The following is a 20,907-nucleotide window of genomic DNA, read 5'->3' on the forward strand; positions in this document are numbered from 1 at the left end:
TCCTGTTTCCTTCACGTGCCAGACAGTGTGACCCAACCGTCTCTTCAAAGCCAGGTTTTCAAAAGTCAAACGCAACATTGCATGTCCTGTTCTGTCTCTGAATAGTTGTATCCAAGGTGACCAAGATGCACTTTCCGGTAACTCCTGAAACTAGCTTGTTCTCCCTCTCTGTATGGTTGTATCCAGGGCAACCAAGATGCACTTTCCGGTAACTCCTGAAACTAGCTTGTTCTCCCTCTCTGTATGGTTGTATCCAGGGCAACCAAGATGCACTTTCCGGTAACTCCTGAAACTAGCTTGTTCTCCCTCTCTGTATGGTTGTATCCAGGGCAACCAAGACGCACTTTCACTTGGTAACTTCTGTGGCTTGCTGCTTTAAAGAAGTACTGATCGCATATTTCCCGAAAAAAAACCCAACAAGATCATGACACAATTTTTAAGCTGGTCAGTCAACCAGCATGCCTTGCTGGTTCATCAGTAAAATTAAACTTGCTGAACTAAGACAAGAGCTGAAAACAAACGCTATCAAGAAAGCAAGAGATAATACCAGACAAAGAGAGACACGAGCACTTTAGTTTAAGAAGATTAGGCCTGGGACCTGGATGAAGTGAAGCACAGTGTTCCAACTACATACAAACATCTTCTCTGGAAAACTAACTACTGGGGGCTTCACATGATGGAAGATTACTGGAGAAAGTAAAAGATGATGGACTGCTTTCTGGGCGGATTCAAATCCTGGTTTAAACAAAGGGTGCAGAATATAATTGGGTACTGTGCTTTTAAAAGGAAGCTTCATAGGATGGTGTGGCCTGTTAGTAGAGTAAACGAACCTCATCCCTTGTAAAAGGGTATAAAAGGTTGAACACATTGGAGATCTTTACTGCAGGGGTGAGAGACCAGCCATTCCAGTCGAGGGATTGAGATCTCAAGAAGAAGGAACCAAGCTGATCATCAGGAACAGAAATTCCAATCGACGGGAATGGCCACCAGTTACAACTAATTGGTAACACAACTGAGCAGTCTATTGCTAGATATTGTTGAACATTTACTTGCTGGGAGTAAAGTAACAATGTTGAAATGTTGAAGCAGTCACTTGGGAGCAAAGTAACAAAGCAGTTCTTGTTTTATTATTTTCTTTCTTCTTTCCTCAATTTTTTCAATCTGTAATCATTTCTGTAACCATTTTAATTTCCTGTAATCATTTCAAATATGTGCCTGTTTAAATCTGTAACTGTGGGTACAAATAAACTAATCCCATTAAGCATAACAACCTTTTGAGTTTGTTCTCTAGTAAATCGCGAGACAAAACGAACTAAAAGTTTGAGTTGTTGTTTTCAAAGTGCAAAAACAATGTAAAAGTTGATAAAAATCAAGTAGTAATTATGTATTGGCCATAGTAATGTAATTGTCATGCTTGGAAACAGCCATGATAAAATAAACAATTAACTGGAGGAATTATGACAATAAAAAGTCAACCATTAAACTGAACCATAAGAAAATGGGCACATCATACCACAGACAAAATGGAGTAGAGATCAGGTAACCCCTCCTGTACTGACAATCAACAGGCCTCTCTGCAAAGACTAAACTCATTGACTGCATCTGAATTGGCTCTGGGGAAAGCCCACTGAAATTGAAAGGAGCCCATTAAATGTTAATGACTCCTACCTAGTGGAATGGGACTAACAAACATTCTGTAAGCACCACTGTAACAGAATGGTCCCCAATCAGATGCCAAAATAGCAATGGTTTTCATATCCTGGACCATTGTGTAGACACACCAGGGGAAAGGGCCCTGTATCATCTGACAGAGACTCAAATTTGATGGATTTTTACCTTATAAAGGTGGACCTCTGGGGAAAGAGAGATCAGGAAAAGACCACAGAAAGCCAGTTCCAGCCACAAGCTGTGAAATTGGTCCAGCACAACCACGAAGCCCTGCTGCTGATATACTTCTGTAGCTGTATAAAATGCTAGTTAGGCCACAGCTGGAGTACAGTTCTGGTCACCACACTATAGGAAGGATGTGATTGCATTGGAGAGGGGGCAGAGGAGATTCACCAGGATGTTGCCTGGGCTGGAGCATTTCAGCTATGAAGACAGACTGGATAGGCTAGGGTTGTTTTCCATAGAACAGAGAAGGCTGAGGGGGGACCTGATTGAGGTATATAAAAATACGAGGGGCATTGATACGATAGATTAGGAAGAAACTTTTTCCTTTAGCAGAGAGATCAATAACCAGGGAGCATAGATTTAAGGTAAGGGGCAGGAGGTTTCGAGGGGATTTGAGGAAAGATTTTTTCACCCAGAGGGTGGTTGGAATCTGGAACACACTACCTGAAGGGGTGGTAGAGGGAGGAACCCTCGCAACATTTAAGTAGTATTTAGATGTGCACTTGAAACGCCATAACATACTAGGCTATGGGCCAAGTGCTGGAAAATGGGATTAGGATAGATAGCCGGCACAGACATGATGGGCCAAAGGGCCCGTTTCTGTGCTGTATAACTATGACTCTATGACTTCAACTTGCTGCAGCAGAGAACTGAAAAAGTGACCACTACCTCCATTCTGAAGTTTAAACTACCAGAACTCTACAAAAATAAAAGCAAAATACTCCAGATGCTGGCAATCTGAAATAAAAACAAAAAGTGCCGGAAATACTCAGGTCAAGCAGCATCTGTGGAGAGAGAAGCAGAGTTAACGTTTCAAGTCTGCGACCTTTCATCAGAACTTGAAAGTTTTTTGATGGGTTAACTGAAAAGGTTGATGAGGGCAATGCAGTTGATGTGGTGTACGTGGACTTCCAAAAGGCATTTGATCAAGGGCCTCATAACAGGCTTGTTAGCATGGTGAGAGCCTATGGAATAAAAGGAACAGTGGCAGCCTGGATACAAAGTTAGCTGAGTGACAGGAAACAGAGTAACAGTGAAACAGTTGTTTCTCTGAATGGAGGAAAGTATACAATGGTACGCCCCAGGGGACAGTACCAAGACCACTGCTTTCCTTGATTTATATTAATGACATGGATTTGAGTGTACAGGGCACAATTTCAAAATTTGCAAATGATGCAAAACTTCGAGTCATAGAGATATACAGCACAGACACTGGCCCTTCAGCCCATCATATCTGTGCCAGCCATCAAGCACCAAACTATTCTAATCCCATTTTCCAGCACTTGGCCCGTAGCCTTGTATGCTATGGTGTTTCAAGTGCTCATCTAAATACTTCTTAAATGTTGAGTGTTCCTGCCTCCACCACCCCTTCAGGTAGTGCGTTCCAGATTCCAACCATCCTCTGCGTGAAAACATTTTTATTTATTTATTTATTTTTATTTATTTAGAGATACAGCACTGAAACAGGCCCTTCGGCCCACCGAGTCTGTGCCGACCAACAACCACCCATTTATACTAACCCTACAGTAATCCCATATTCCCTTATCACCTCCCTACACTAGGGGCAATTTACAACGGCCAATTTACTTATCACCTGCAAGTCTTGGGATGTGGGAGGAACCCGGAGCACCCGGCAAAAACCCACGCAGACAGAGGGAGAACTTGCAAACTCCGCACAGGCAGTACCCAGAATCGAACCCTTGAGAAGGTGGTGGTGAGCTGCCTTCTTCAACCACAGCAATCCACATGGGGTAGGTACACCCACAGTGCTGTTAGGAGGGGAATTCCAGGATTTTGACCCAGCGACAGTGAAAGAACGGTGATATAGTTCCAAGTCAGGATGGTGTGTGACTTGGAGAGGAACTTGCAGGTGGTGTTGTTCACATGCATCTGTCACCCTTGTCCTTCTAATTGGTAGAGGTCGCGGGTTTGGAAGGTGCCGTCTAAGGAGCCTTGGTGCGTTGCTGCAGTGCATCTTGTAGGTGGTACACACTGCTGCCACTGTGCGCCAGTGGTGGAGGGAGTGAATGTTTGTAGATGGGGTGCCAATCAAGCGGGCTGCTTTTTCCTGGATGGTGTCGAGCTTCTTGAGTGTTGTTGGAGCTGTACCCATCCAGGCAAATGGAGAGTATTCCATCACACTCCTGACTTGTGCCTTGTAGATGGTGGACAGGCTTTGGGGAGTCTGGAGGTGAGTTACACACCTCTGGATTGCTAGCCTCTGACCTGCTCTTGTCCTCAGATCCGCTCTAAACCTCCTGCACCTTACCTTAAAAATCTATGCCCCTGGTTATTGATCTCTCCACTAAGGGAAAAAGTTTCTTCCTATCTAACCTATCAATGCCCCTCATAGTTTTGTATACCTCAATCAGGACCCCCTCAGCCTTCTCTGCTCTGAGTAAATCAACCCTAGCCTTTTCAGCCTTTCATAGCTGAAATGCTCCAGCCCACGCAACATCCTGGTGAATCTCCTCTGCACCCTCTCCAGGGCAATCACATCCTTCCTATAGTGTGGTGACCAGAACTGAACACAGTACTCCAGCTGTGGCCTAACTAGCGTTTTATATAACTCCATCGTAACCTCCCTGCTCTTATATTCTATGCCTCGGCTAATAAAGGCAAGCATCATATATGCCTTCCTAACCACCTTATCTACCTGTGCTGCTGCCTTCAGTGATCTATGGACATATACATCAAGGTCACTCTGACCTTCTTTACTTCATAGGATCCTACCATCCATTGTATATTCCCTTGACTCGTTAGTCCTCCCAAAATGCATCACCTCGCACTTTTCACGATTAAATTTCATTTGCCACTGCTCCGCCCATCTTACCAGCCCATCTATATCATCTTGTGATCTAAGGCTTTCCTCCTCACTATTTACAACATCACCAATTTTTGTGTCATCTGCAAACTAACTGATCATATCTTCTATATTCACATCTAAATCATTAATGTACACTACAAACAGCAAGGGTCCCAGCACCGATCCCTGCGGTACACCACTGGTCACAGGCTTCCACTCGCAAAAACAACACTCGACCATCACCCTCTGCCTCCTGCCACTAAGCCAATTTTGGATCCAATTTGCCAAATTGCCCTGGATCCCATGGGCTCGTACCTTCTTAACCAATCTCCCATGCAGGACCTTATCAAAAGCCTTACTGAAGTCCATGTAAACTACATCAACAGCTTTACCCTCATCTACACATCTTGGCACCGCCTCGAAAAATTCAACCAAGTTAGTTAGACACGATTTCCCCTTGACAAAGCCACGCTGGCTATCCCTGATTAATCCCTGCCTCTCCAAGTGGAGATTAATCCTGTCCCTCAGAAGTTTTTCCAATAGTTTCCCAACTACTGATGCTAGACTCACCGGCCTGTAATTATCTGATTTATCCCTGCTACCCTTCTTGAATAACGGTACCACATTCGCTGTCCTCCAATCCTCTGGTACCTCTCCTGTGGCCAGAGAGGATTTGAAAATTTGAATCAGAGCCCCTGCTAGCTCATCCCTTGCCTCACATAACAGCCTGGGATACATCTCATCTGGGCCTGGGGATGTACCCACTTTTAAGCCCGCTAAAACAGCCAATACCTCCTCCCTTTCAATGCCAATATGTTCAAGTATATCGCAATCCCCCTCCCTGATCTCTACACCTACATCGTCCTTCTCCATGGTGAACACAGATGAAAAGTAATCATTTAAAACCTCACCTATGTCCTCCAGCTCCACACGCAGATTGCCACTTTGGTCCCTAATGGGCCCTACTCTTTCCCTGGTCATCCTCTTGCTCTTAATATACTTATAAAATGCCTTAGGATTTTCCTTTATCTTGCCCGCCAGTATTTTTTCATGTCCCCTCTTCGTTCTCCTAATTACTTCAAGTACCCCGCCTACACTTTCTATACTTTTCCAGCGTCTCCTCTGTTTTCAGCGCTCTGAATCTGCCAGAAGCCTCCTTTTTTTTTCCTGATCCAATCCTCTATATCCCTTGACATCCAGCGTTCCCTGGACTTGTTGGGTCCTACCCTTCACCTTAACGGAACATGTTGGCTCTGAACTCTATTTCCTTTCTGAATGATGTGATGGTGTGATGTAGACTTTCCTACAAGTAGCTGCTCCCAGTCGACTTTGGCCAGATTCTGTTTTATCATATTGAAATCAGTCCCTTTGTCCTTTTCCACAGCTACCTTAAATCTTACGGAGTTATCGTCACTATCCCCAAAATGCTCCCCCACTGACACTTCTACCACTTGTCCGGCTTCATTCCCTAGGATTAGGTCCAGTACTACCCCTTCTCTTGTAGGCCTTTCTACTTACTGGCTCAAAAAGCTCTCCTGTATGCATTTTAAGAAATGCGCCCCCTTTAAGCCTTTTGCACGAAGACTACCCCAGTTGATATTGGGGAAGTTGAAATCCCTTACTATTATTATCCTATTATTTTTACAGCTCTGAGATTTGCCTACATATTTGCTCCTCTATCTCTCCCTGACTGTTTGCAGACCTGTAGTACACTCCCAGCCAAGTGATTCCCCCTTTTTGTTTTTAAGTTCTACCCATATGGCCTCATTTGAGGAACCTTCTAAGATATCATCCCTCCTCACTGCAGTAATTGGCTCCTTGATCAACAGTGCAATGCCACCTCCTCTTTTACCACCTCCCCTGTCTCGCCTGTAGATTCTATACTTTGGAATATTGAGCTGCCAGTCCTGCCCCTCCCTCAACCATGTCTCTGTACTAGCAATATCATAATCCCATGTGCTAATCATCACCCTCAATTCATCTGCCTTACTAGTAAGACTCCTTGCATTAAAATAGATGCAATTCAGCCTTGCATTTTTCACTTGTGCCTTAACAGGTCAATATTTGCTCTGCCTTCCCGACTGACAGTTTCTCTTCTATATTTGACTCTGCATCACCCCCTATTGTACCTCCACTCTGTATCCCATCCCCCTCCCCCTCCAAACAGCACTAGCAAACCTCCCACCAAGGATGCTGGTCCCGTTCCGGTTCAGGTGCAATATATCCAACTTGTACAGGTCCCACCTTTGCCAGAAACAGACCCAGTGATCCAGGATACTAAAGCCCTCCCTCCTGCACCATCTCCTCAGCCATGCATTCATCTGCTCTATCCTCCTATTCCTATACTCACTAGCACGTGGCACCGGGAGTAATCCAGAGATTACAACGTGAGAGATCCTGCTTTTTAATCTGCTACCTAGCTCCCTAAATTCTTGTTGCAGGACCTCATCCTTCTTTCTAACTATGTCCTTGGTACCAATGTGTACCACGACCTCTGACTGTTCACCCTCCCCCTTCAGAATGTTCTGCAGCCGCTTGTAAGAATGATGAACTGTGAGAATAGTGATAGACTTCAAGAGGAAAACACAGGCTGGTGGAATGGGCAGACATGTGGAAGATGCAATTTAACAGAAGTACAAAGTGATACATTTTGGTGGGGAGAACAAGGAGAAGCAACATAAATTAAAGTGTACAATTCTAAAGGGGGTGCAGGAATAGAGACACCTGGTGGTATATGTGCTCAAATTGTTGAAGGTGGCAGGGCAGGTTGAGAAAGTGGTTAAAAAGGTATAGGGGATCCTGGGCTTTATAAATAAATAAAGGCACAGAGTACGTAAGCAAGAAAGCTATGATGAATCTTTATAAAACACTGGTTCAGCCTCAACTAGAATATTGTGTCCAATTCTGGGCATCGCGCTTTAGGAAGGATTTGAAGGCTTTAGAAAGTGTGCAGCAACAGAATGGTTCCAGGGATAAGAGACTTCAGTTACGTGGATCGATTAGAGAAACCAGGGTTGTTCTCCTTAGAGAAGGTTGAGATCAGATTTGGTAGAGGGGTTCAATATCATGAAGTGTAGACAGAGCTGAGAAAGAGAGAATTTGTTTCCGTTGGTAGAAATGTCAAGGACCAGAGGACACAGATTTATAAGTGATTGGTAAAAGAACCAAAGGCTACACGAGGAAGAACATTTTTCTTAAAAACGCAGCGAGTGAGTCCATTCTGGAATACACCACTAGAAAGGGTGGCAGAGGCAGATTTAACCATGACTTTCAAAAGGGATTTGGATAAGCACCTGAAGGGGGAAAAAATGCAGGGCTACCAGGAAAGGGGACTAACTACTTTGCTGTTGCAGCGCCGGCACGAAAACGACGGGCCGACTGGCCTCCTTCTGTGCTGTAACCATTCTATAATTCTACCCTACCCTATATGATATTGAATTATCTTAAACTCCTCAAATGGATTATTCCTTAATGCTCTATATGGAAGGAAATACAAGTTTAGTCTGTGCAATCTGTCGACATGCAATAAACGTTTAAATTATGTTATCATTATGGTCAACCTGTTTAAAAGGGAAGAGGTGTACATATTAAAGGACTATAGAGGAAGATAAAAGAATTGAGATTTAAAAAGATAAAGAGCAAATGGCTGACAAAATAGTAGAACAGCACATCTTAAAAGTTAGATAGCAGAGGCACCATTATGTAAATTCATTAGAAAAGGTGGTAGAACCAGAGCACTGGCAGACAGCTAATGTGATTCCAACATATTAAAATGGGAGATAGAACAATTCCAGGAAACTATAGACCAATTAGCTTAACACTGGTGGTAGGAATGATAATAGACTCCTTGCTCAAAGATGTAATAGAAAAACATCTAGAAACAGAAAAATAAGATATAGTCAGCACTGATTCCAAAAAGGAAGGTCATGTTTGACCAACATTATTGAATTCTTTGACGAGATAACAGAAAGGGTAGATAATGGTAATGTAGTAGATGCAATATATTTGGATTCCCCAAAAGGCCAGGGAATCTACCGCAGAGTAGACTCTGACTAAGGGCAAAATATATTGGGATAAGTAGTAGAATAGATAGCAAGCTGACTACAAATCAGGAAACAAACAGAAGAGCTGTAAAGGTAATTACTCAGATTGGCAAATTGTGAAAAGTGCTGTTCCACAATGATTGGTGCTGGGACCACTGGTTTCATATATTTGGACTGGGAAATAAGAACAATTTCAAAATTTGTCGATGACACCAAATTGGTGGTGGTGGTGATTGGGGGGGGGGGGGGGGGCGTGGCGGGGAGGGAATCTAATTAATAGAGAGGACTGCAACAAAATACACAAATACCTTAACAAACTTCAATATCGATAAGCAAGGTAATGCATTTTGTTTGGAAGGCTAAGGCGACCCCATACTACTTGGAACATAAGGGTCTAAATGGGGTAGAGGAACAGAAGGATCGGGGGTTAAAATTACGTAGATCACTATAAGTTGTGACACAGGTAAATAAGGCCATGAAATAAAAAACAGCACTGGGGTTCATTTCTAGAGGGATAGAAGTGAACAGTAGAGAAACAAACTTGTATAGAAACTTGGTTAGACCACACTTGGACTACTGTGAATAATTCTGGTCTCCACATTATAAGAAGGATATAGAAGCACTGGAGAAGGTGAAAAAAAATTACTAGAAAACCAGAAAAGGTTATACCAGTGTAGAAAGACTGAACAGGCTGAGACGTCTTTCTCCAGAAAACAAAAGACTGATGGTGTCCTGATAGAGGCCTTCAAGATTATGAAACGGTTTGGTTGGGTAGACTCAGAAGATATTTCTACCTGCAATGAGATCAGAACTAGGGGCGATAAGAAAATCCAGGTTAAAGTTCTTTACCAGTGAGTGGTGAGAATGTGGAACCTGTCACCGGAGGTCATTGAGATGAATAGCACATGCATTTTTGAGGGTAAGCTAGATAAACACACAAGGGAGGAACAGAAGGATTCGTTAATGAAGTTAGAAGAGCGAGAGAAGGCTCATGTGCAGCATAAACACCGGCATGGACCTGCTGCGCCAAATGGCCTGTTTTTTGTGCTGTAAATACTTTGCAATATGCTCAAGGGGATGAATGGCCTACCTGTTACTATGTTTCAGCTGAGCTCACCAACATTCGCTGAGGTACAGTTTCATAGATGGGAGATTTCAAGTAGCTATATTAAAATGGTCAGTCTTGAAGAGTTATCTTACAGTGCACACCAGTGTGTTATTCTATAGGTAAGCTTGCTCATGTCCTCGTCTTACAATCCACAAAAATGCCTTTCTTAGCTGGGGGTCATTGAACAAAAATCTAATCAGGTATTTTCATTTCCTAGCTCAGAGCCATGGAGGCCAATTGTACCATCCCAGTTGAAGGAGCTAACCTGGAACCTAATGGCCATAGTGTGCAGCATCAAATCTGGCAGTGCAAACTACTATAGCTAAAGCTCTTCTGAATTTAGCCCTCTTGAGCTTTCCACAGGGGACAGTAGTAGAGTGGCAATGCTATTGGACTACTAATCCAGCAGCCTGGACTAATCCCACCATGCAGCAGGAGGAAAGGGTGGGGGTGGATTATATATATTCAATTAGTTAATAAATCTGGAATGAAAAGTTAGTCTCAGTAACAATGATGATGAAACTACTGGATTATCGTAAAACCTCATTTAGTTCACTAATGTCCTTCAGGGAAGGAAATTTGCCATGGCAATCCAGTCTGGACTAAATGCAATGCCAGACCCACAGCAATGTGGTTGACTCTTAACTGCTCTCTTAGTTGGCCTAGCAAGCCATTCAACATTCAGTTGCATCAAACCACTACGGAAAAAAGTTAAAGAATAAAACTGAACGGACCACCTGGCATCGACCTAGGCACTGCAAACAACAAAGGCACACCCTGCCTAGTCGACCCTGCAAAGTGCTCCTCACTAACACCTGGGGACTTGTGCCAAAAATGATAGGGCCGTTGTCCCACAGACTAGTCAAGCAACAGTCTGACACAGTGATATTCAACAAATCATAACCTACAGCAAATGTCCCAGTCTCCTCCATCACTGACAATGGACAGGACATACCCAGAGGTGGTGGTACTGCGATATATAGCTGGGAGGAAATGGCCCTGGAAGTCCTCAACATAGACTCCAGACCACGTGATGTCTTATGGCATCAGGTCAAACATGGGAAAGGAAATCTCATGCTGATTACCACCTACTGCCCTCCCTCAGCTGAAGAGTCAGTGCTCCTCCATGTTGAACTCCACTTGGAAGAAGCACCGATGGTAGCAAGGGCACAAAATGTACTGAGGTGGGGAACTTCAATAGCCACCATCAAGAATGGTTTAGTGGCTCCTGAAGGAAATGTCTGCCAGACTGGACCTGCAGCAGGTGGAGAGAACAAACAAGAGGGAAAAATCTACTTGATCTTGTCCTCACCAATCTAATTGTCACTGTTGCATCTTTCCATGTCAGTATTGGTAGGAGTAGCCACCGCACAATCCTTGTTGTGACCATTCAGAACAGATCCAGCAGCTCAAAACTATGAATCCACAAGGTGCTGTGGGCCATCAGCAGCAGCAGAATTGTATTCAACCACAATCTGTAACCACATGGCCAGGCATATTGTTCACTCTACTATTACCATCAAGCCAAGTGACCAACCCTGGTTAAATGAGGAGTGCAGGAGAGCATGCCAGGAGCAGCACCAGGCATACCTAAAACTAAGGTGGCAACTTGGTGAAGCTACAACACACAACTACATGCATGCCAAACAGCGGAAGCAGCATGCTATAGATAGAGCTAAGCAGTCCCACAACCAACAGATTAGGTCAAAGTTCGGCAGTTGTGACTAGTGGTGGACAATTTAAAAAAGTAACCGAAGAAGGTGGCTTCGCACAACATCCCCAACCTCAACGACGGGGGAGCACATCAGTGCAAAAGACAAGGCTGAAGCAAATGCAAACATCTTCAGCCATGTGGAGTGGATGATCCATCTTGGCCTCCTCCTGAGATTCCCAGCATCACCAATTCGACGCACTCCACGTGATAAAGAAATGGCTGAAGGTATGTGATACAGCAAAGGCTACAGGCCCTGGCAAAATCCCAGCAGTAGTACTGAGACGTGCTCCAGAATAGCCACGCCCCAGCCAAGCTGTTCCAGCACAGCTACAACACTGGCATCTACCCAACAATGTGGAAAATTGCCGAAGTATGTTCTGTCCATAAAAGCAGGGCAAATTCAATCCAGCCTATTAGCATCCCATCAGTCTACTCTCAATCAGCAAAGTGATAGCGTGGCCAATGACACCTTCCATCAAGCGGCACTTATTCAGCAATAACCTTCCCACTGATGCGCAGTTTGGGTTCTGTCAGGGCCACTCAGCTCCAGACCTTATTACAGCCTCAGTCCAAACAGAGAGAAAAGAGTTAAATTCCAGAGGTGAGCAGAGAGTGATTGCCCTTGACATCAAGGCAGCATTTGACCAAGTGTGGTCAAGGAGCCCAAGCAATGGGAATCAGGGGGAAAACCCTCTCTGCTGATTGGAGTCATACCTAGCACAAAGGAAGATGGTTGTGGCTGTTGCAAACCAATCATCTCAGCCCAAGGACATCATTGCAGGAGTTCCTCAGGGTAGCATTCCAAGCCCAAATTGCTTCCCCCCAACACAAGGTCAGAAGTGGGGATGTTCACTGATGATTACACAGTGTTCAGTACCATTCGCAACTCCTCAGATATTAAAGCAGTCCATGCCTGCATGCAGCAAGACAATATTCAGGCTGGGGCTGTTAAGTGCCAAGTAACATATGCACCATACAATTGCCAGGCAATGACCATCTCCAACAAGAGAAAAAACTAACCATCTCCTCTTGACGTCCAATGAACTTATCTTTGCTGAATCTATCAACATCCTGGGGCTTGCTATTGACCAGAAACTGAACTGGACCAGCCATATAAATACTGTGGCTACAAGAGCACGTCAGAGGCTTGGAATTCTGTGGCAAGTAACTCAACCCCCGATTCTCTAAAGCCTGTCCACTATCTACAAGACACAAGTCAGGAGTGTGATAGAATACTCTCCACTTGCCTGGATAAGTGCAGTTCCAACAACAGTCAAGAAGTATGACATCATCAAGGACAAAGCAGCCCACTTGATCAGCGCCCCATTCACCACCTTCAACATTGACTCCCTCCACCCCTGGTGCACAGTGGCAGCAATGTATATCATCTACAAGATGCACTGCAGTAACCTGCCAAAGCTCCTTCAGCAGCACCTTCCAAACCTGCGACATCTACCACCTAGAAGAACAAGGCAGCAGACACAAGCGAACACCACCATCTGCACCTTTCCCTCCAAGTCACACATCATCCTGACTTGGAACTATAACTGTCATTCCTTCAGTCACTGGGTCAAAAACCTGGAAGTCCCTCCCTAACAGCACTGTCGGAGTACACCACATAGATTGAGTGGTTCAAGGTGTCGGTGCACCACCACCTTCTGAAGGGCAATTAGAGATGGACAATAAATGCTCAGATCTCAAAAATGAATAAGAGCTGTAAGGAAATCACTCTTTATGCTGTGCCTATTTCCAAACATCACCATTGGATTGAAATCAAATCTCTCGGACCTACTGATCTCTTTGGCTTGGGGAGATTTCATGCAGTAAAATTACACATCAATGATCAGGGCACTTAAAAAAAGATTACGTTATATGCTAAAGTATTATAAGCCGAGTCATAGAGAGATACAGCACTGAAACAGGCCCTTCGGCCCACCGAGTCTGTGCAGACCAACAACCACCCATTTTATACTAATCCTAAATTAATCCCATATTCCCTACCACATCCCCACCTTCCCTCAATTCTCCTACCATCTACCTACACTAAGGGCAATTTACCATGGCCAATTTACCTATCAACCTGTAAGTCTTTGGCTGTGGGAGGAAACCGGAGCACCCGGCGGAAACCCAAGCGGTCACAGGAAGAACTTGCAAACTCCGCACAGGCAGTACCCAGAACTGAACCTGGGTCACTGGAGCGGTGAGGCTGCGGTGCTAACCACTGCGCCAGTGTGCTGCCCTCATCTGAATAAATGGCTCTGAAGCATAAAAAAGGCTCGTTTATATAGCGCTTTTCCCAAACACTGGACATTTCAAAGCGCTTTACAATGAATGAAGCACTTTTGAATTGTAGCAGCCAAAATGTGCACAGCAAGCTCCCAGAAACAGCAAAAATTTGTAATTAGTAGACACTTACGTTGTTCTCCTTGAAAAAATATGAAAGAACAGGAAATCGCCCTCTACTTCTGAACTTTGAACTTCCCACTATTGTTGGCTTGCTGGCTCCTCTTGGTACACACAGAAATGTTGAATACGTATTGCAGGTCTAGAAAGAACCAAAATAATTGTATAACAGAATTTGAAAAGTACATATGGAGCTGTGTTCAATGATTTTTATAAAAATAAACACTTCAAAACAGAGACTTATATTGCTGCCAAAGTACAAAGCTGAAGAAAATTTGAATGACAATACATTTTATTTTAAATGGACAGACCGTTATTTCAAGGTTATAGCATAACATAGCAAAAAGTCATAGTAAGACTTTGCAAGGTACTTCGCAGAAGCGTTAACAAAATTTGACACCAAGCCACATAAGGAGATATTAGCATGATACAGCACAGGAGGCAGCCTTTTGGCCCATTGCGCCTGCCCTTTAGATGAACTATCCAATTAGTCCCACTCCCCTGCACTTTCCCCATTGCCCTGCAATTTTTTTCCACTTCAACTGTTTATTCAATTTCCCTTTCAAAATTCTTACTGAATCTGCTTCCACTACCCTATAAGGCAGTGCTTTCAAGATTAATACTATACTTTGAAAACTGCCCCATCTGCAGTACTGGCAAGATTGAGATAGCAAAGCGAATGTAAGGAGGCCAGTCAGACTCTCAGTGGAGACTTTAAGATTAACTTATGCAAGTGCCACCTTGTAGCAGCTAAAAAGTGAAATTCAAGCTACTGTTTGGAAACCCACCAAAAACAGGAACTAAATAGTATATTGTTTCAGCTACTGTAAGGCAAAAGTCAAAATGTCAGAAAATACAGAACTTTTGCAAATACAAATTTTGCAACTCAAATTCCTCAAAAAAAAAAACAAGTAGAGGACAGAGTAAATTGAAAACAGATGTTCTTAGGGAAATGCACGACAGAAATGTGGAGGTTGTTTAGGGAGCACTTGCTGCGACTGCTGGATAGGTTTGTCCCGATGAGGCAGGGAAGGGATGGTAGGGTGAAGGAACCTTGGATGACAAGAGATGTGGAACAACTAGTCAAGAGGAAGAAGGAAGCTTACTTAAGGTTGAGGAAGCAAGGATCAGACAGGGCTCTAGAGGGTTACAAGGTAGCCAGGAAGGAACTGAAGAATGGACTTAGGAGAGCTAGAAGGAGACATGAAAAAGACTTGGCGGGTAGGGTTAAGGAAAATCTCAAGGCGTTCTACACTTATGTGAGGAACAAGAGGATGGCAGAGTGAGGGTAGGGCTGATCAGGGATAGTGGAGGGAACTTGTGCCTGGAGTCGGAGGTGGTAGGGGAGGTCCTGAATGAATACTTTGCTTCAGTATTCACTAGTAAGAGGGACCTGGTCGTTTGTGAGGACAGCATGGAACAGGCGGATATGCTCAAACAGGTTGATGTTAAGAGGGAGGATGTGCTGGAAATTTTGAATGATATGAGGACAGATAAGTCCCCGGGGCCAGACAGGATATACCCAAGGATATTACGGGAAGCGAGGGAAGAGATTGCTGCGCCTATGGCGATGATCTTTGCATCTTCACTGTCCACCGGATGATTGGAGGGTGGCAAATGTTATTCCCTTTCTTGAACAAGGGAACAGGGATAACCCTGGGAATTATAGACCAGTGAGTCTTACGTCGGTAGTGGGCAGATTATTGGAGAGGATTCTGAGAGACAGGATTTATGATTATTTGGAAAAGCATGGTTTGATTAGAGACAGTCAGCATGGCTTTGTGAGGGGCAGGTCATGCCTCACAAGCCTTATTGAATTCTTTGAAGATGTGACAAAACACATTGATGAAGGAAGAGCAGTGGATGTGGTGTATATGGATTTTAGCAAGGCGTTTGATAAGGTTCCCCATGGCAGGCTCATTCAGAAAGTAAGGAGGCATGGGATTCAGGGACAGTTGGCTGTCTGGATACAAAATTGGCTGGCCCACAGAAAAAGAGGGTGGTAGTAGATGGAAAGTATTCAGCCTGGAGCTCAGTGACCAGTGGTGTTCCACAAGGATCTGTTCTGGGACCTCTGCTCTTTGTGATTTTGATAAATGACTTGGATGAGGAAGTGGAAGGCTGGGTTAGCAAGTTTGCCGATGACACGAAGGTTGCTGGAGTTGTGGATGGTGTGGAAGGCTGTTGTAGGTTGCAACAGGACATTGACAGGATGCAGAGCTGGGCTGAGAAGTGGCAGATGGAGTTCAACCTGGAAAAGTATGAAGTGATTCATTTTGGAAGGTCGAATTTGAATGCACAATACAGGCTTAAAGACAGGATTCTTGGTACTGTGGAGGAACAGAGGGATCTTGGGGTCCATGTCCATAGATCGCTCAAAGTTGCCACCCAAGTTGATAGGGTTGTTAAGAAGGCGTATGGTGTGTTGGCTTTCATTAACAGGGGGATTGAGTTTAAGAGCCGCGAGGTTATGCTGCAGCTCTATAAAGCCCTGGTTCGACCACACTTGGAATATTGTGTTCAGTTCTGGTCGCCTCATTACAGGAAGGATGTGGAAGCTTTAGAGAGGGTGCAGAGGAGATTTACCAGGATGCTGCCTGGACTGGAGGGCATGTCCCACGAAGAAAGATTGAGGGAGCTAGGGCTTTTCTCATTGGAGCGAAGAAGGATGAGAGGTGACTTGATAGAGGGGTACAAGATGATGAGAGGCATAGATAGAGTGGATAGTCAGAGGTAGGTGGTAGGGAAATATAGGGACAGGTGGGGATGTGGTAGGATTATGGAATTAGTGTAGGATTAGTATAAATGGGTGGTTGATGGTCAGCACAGACTCAGTGGGCCGAAGGGCCTGTTTCAGTGCTGTATCACTAAACTAAACTAAACAGGGTGGAAAGGGCTATCACCAGGGGGCATAATTTTAAGGTGATTGGAGGAAGGTTTCAGCGAGATGTCAGAGGTAGGTTCTTTACACAGAGTGGTGGGTGTGTGGAACGCGCTGCCAGCGGTGGTAGTAGAAGCAGATACATTAGGGGCTTTTAAGCAACTCTTGGATAGGTACATGGATGATAGTAGAATGAAGGGTAGGTAGTTAGTTTGATCTTAGAGTAGGTTAAAGGTTCGGCACAACATCGTGGGCCGAAGGGCCTGTACTGTGCTGTTCTATGTTCTATGTTCTATCCTATGTTTCAGATTTAGGTTTATTGTGTCTGGGCTGAAAATAACATGATCAAGCAAAAGCATTTTTTTGTTCCCCTCCCATCACAGAGGTGCTCACTCTTGCTACATTATGCTTTTAGACAAGCAGTCTTCTGGTACCTAAAACTGGAGGCAATTCTTCATGTACAAATTCAGGCAGTGTGCGAGGAAGCTATCGCAGATAAGCCCAATCCAGTTCTCATCTGATCTCCACCCATTCACTTTTGATCACGAATCAATAGCAAATCAGAGTGTGGGAACTGTAACTGTTTTTTCTTTTCTACCTCTACCTAGCCCAGAGACACAGATCAACTATAGCACTCAAACTGCTGCTCTGGCCGAGATCAGCTTAATCATCAGATCAGGACCAAGCACAGATTCTTGGACCTTCCAGTGTGCATACCATACTATATTATGTGGTGCCTTGGCTAAACTAGACTATGGATTAGTGAGATGCTCTTAAGTAACCATTTGGTAACTATGATCCCTGTGAAGTGCAGACACACATTAGATAATAAAAATCCTAACAGCAGGGAATTATTACCCACCTCATAACCTTCATTTACATCAGTCTGCTCCCAGTGATCATTCGGTACTCCCATACGGTGAAATTCTTCTTTTATATCTATTGTTTTCCAACCTATTCCTCTGTCCATTTCTTTCTGCTTAGGATTGTATGAGAAAGCATAAAGTTCCTCAAACTCCACTGAAATATAATCAAGTGTTTTGGGAAATTTAAAGTTGAACTGTTGTCATACAAAAGAAACTTCTCAACAATCAATAAAGAAGTCGATATTTAGACCAGAATTTAAAAATGCTGACCATCAACCTATATCTTTCAATTTTTTTTTGGTCTGCTAGGTCTCCCACGTGAGGAAACCCATCACAGTGTTGAGTGTCTCCAAGTCAAGCCACAAGCAATCTGTAGGGTTTCTATCTCAAATATAAAATGCACACTCTCCTCCTGTAGGAACATACTCTACTATTCAAATTCAGAGAGCTTTGGTGCAGGTTAGCAGATCCAAGGCTTGAGGACCCAGAAAAGTATGCATAGTGCTACAGAAGCTTATTCAGTTAAAATCAAGCAGCTTAACAGAGAGATTATTGGTTTACATGAACCTGGTGATTGCACTAGGTCAAAACACCCATTTGGGTTTTAACCCGATTACCAGGAAATAATCCCAGCCCCCACTGACAGGCCTATCTGAAATAAAAACAGGAAGTCCGAGAAATAGTCAGCAGGTTTGGCAGCATCTGTGGGACAGAAACAGAGTTAAATGTTTCAGGTCTGGGACCTTTTCTCTTCGACAGGCCTATCTGTCTAGTTGTGCATGTGAAACACTTCAGCAAACAGGTCTGCCTCTTATAAAAGCAAAATACTGCGGATGCTGGAAATCTGAAACAAAAACAAGAAATGCTGGATTCACTCAGCAGGTCTGGCAGCATCTGTGGAAAGAGAAGCAGAGTTAACGTTTCGGGTCAGTGACCCTTCTTCGGAATTCAAAAAATGCTTTTGCTTGATCATGTTCCGAAGAAGGGTCACTGACCCGAAACGTTAACTCTGTTTCTCTCTCCACAGATGCTGCCAGACCTGAATATTTCCAGCACTTTCTGTTTATTTCAGACTTCCAGCATCTGCAGTATTTTGCTTTTATTTCCTTTTTGCCACAAATCTATCCAACAGTTTGATCCTCGACCATACACATGGGCTTCTGCATATGCCTAGGAGTTCTGAATGGAGTAGAATTATTTGAATGCATCCCTTGCATGCCACAAATTTAATCTGAATTGAGACTTTATTACCATAGGAAAAAGATCAAAACGCACTTCTCAATACTGAAGTAGTGACCAGGTTGAATTTGCTATCCACTGGGACCCCAAGTATTAATATGGCTTAACAGGGGCAGACAGCCTTTGAATCTTCCAATCAATACCTCAGATTCCATCTTGAGATGTGCAAGTTTATAACACATTTCACATATCCACCATCGTACCCCACAGGTTAACCAATTGTTCAAGATGGTCAGCACTAGATGAGTTTGCCAACATAGATCATTCCAAGGGAATATCTAAAGATTGTTAATTCACAGAGATCCCACACCACCTGCCCCCATACCAACATCCCCCCCACCCCCAGTCTTTAACTTTCTCCCCTTTTTTCCTATAGGCCCAGATTCTTGAATTCATGGATGCCAGTTGCCCTCAAAACCTTGCCCAAGCATCCATTATTGATGTGGTCCTATTCAAATTATAGAAGGTATTATACCCAAGTTAAATCCTGTCTTCACCCAACATCCACACGAGCATGGGTGATTGAATAGCAATGAGTGGGAATCCAGATTGATTTCAGCCCTTTCTTTCTTATCTAAGTGGTACTGTGGCTAATTAAAGTTCCCCAATTGTGGCCTTGGTTAAATATACTAATTGCTTCCTTCACCAAGATCTACTAACTCAGAGCACTGGGTATTATCACTACCTGTATGATTCAGTTACATCCTGTTTTTACCAAATGTTTATTCTGAAGAGCTAACTCACTGCTATGGCATAACATAATCTTGTACTACAGAATAATGCTATCCTCTAGGCCAAGTATCCTTCAGAAATTTATACAAGTTTCAAAATAAGCATGTAAATTAGAACATTAGAAAAGTGACTAGACATGAACAAAAGTTGCCCATGGTGAAGTGTGATGATAAAGATAGCTTTATGAGAAGAAATTTCAAATGGGAGATGAGGAGACACACCAAAAAAGGCTACTGTTCAGAGAGCAGAGCTGATTTATTTTTACATTATAAATTCAAAATAGAATTATACCAATGATATTAAAGAACTTCAACAACACACTGATAATTACGAACTGACACAAACTTGTACTTTGTAATCATAGTGAACTAAAATCTATACTATGGATGAGTGTAGTCCAGTTTGCAGTAAAGCACAAAAGCTTTAACATATATCTCTAAACCTCTATGGAAGTAATTTTTGTACCCCTCTATTTTATAGTAAAACACAGAGAAATCTTGATCATTTTTTTTTTAAAAGCATTTTCTTACCTGGACCAAGATTCACGAGGTTTCCTGAGCTTCTCACCTCACATCCTCTCCATCACAAAAAGTGGTCATCATTCCAGCTCTGCACATTGCTCATTTTCATTCCTGCCTTAGCCAATCTGTTGCAGAAAACATCCTCCATGCCTTTGTCATCACAGACTCTATTTCAACGCTCTCCTGGCCAGCCTTCCATCCAGCATGAACTTCAGCGTATCCAAAACTTTGCTACTTGCGTCAATTCTCACACCCAAGTCCTGCAAACTCATCTGGTGATCTAGTGCTCACCATCTTGAACAATTGGTTAACCAATGGGATACGATGGTGGATGTGTGAAATGTGATTATGAACTTGCACATCTCAAGATAGAATCTGAGGTATTGATTGAAAGATTCAAAGGCTGTCTGCCCCTGTTGAGCCATATTAATACTTGGGGTCCCAGTGGATAGCAACTTCAACCTGGTCACTACTTCAGCATTGAAAAGCGCACTTTGATCTTTTTCCTTTGGTAATAAAGCCTTAATTCAAATTAAATTTGTGGCATGCAAGGGATGCATTCAAATAATTCTACTCAATTCAGAACTCCTAGGGATGCACAGAAACCCAAGGTCTAGGATCAAACCCCATGTTTACCGACCTACATTAGCTCCCAAAGCACCTCCCACCGCACCCTCCCCCCCCATCCCCCCCGGCACATG

General features: G+C 43.6%; 1 protein-coding gene across 1 annotated transcript in view; it reads right to left on the minus strand.

Annotated features, from left to right (window-relative positions):
- mtmr8 (myotubularin related protein 8) overlaps positions 1-20,907 on the minus strand; it is a 95,202-nt gene that overhangs the window by 62,481 nt on the left and 11,814 nt on the right. Inside the window, exons 4-5 of the mRNA XM_068047397.1 lie at positions 17,711-17,868; positions 13,981-14,109 (exon numbers count right to left, since the gene is read on the minus strand). Coding sequence (XP_067903498.1) covers positions 13,981-14,109; positions 17,711-17,868 — 287 coding nt within the window. The remainder of the gene's footprint in view (positions 1-13,980; positions 14,110-17,710; positions 17,869-20,907) is intronic.

Source organism: Heterodontus francisci, chromosome 15 (genome assembly GCF_036365525.1).
Source record: "Heterodontus francisci isolate sHetFra1 chromosome 15, sHetFra1.hap1, whole genome shotgun sequence".
In the NCBI taxonomy this organism is placed as follows: Eukaryota; Metazoa; Chordata; class Chondrichthyes; order Heterodontiformes; family Heterodontidae; genus Heterodontus; species Heterodontus francisci.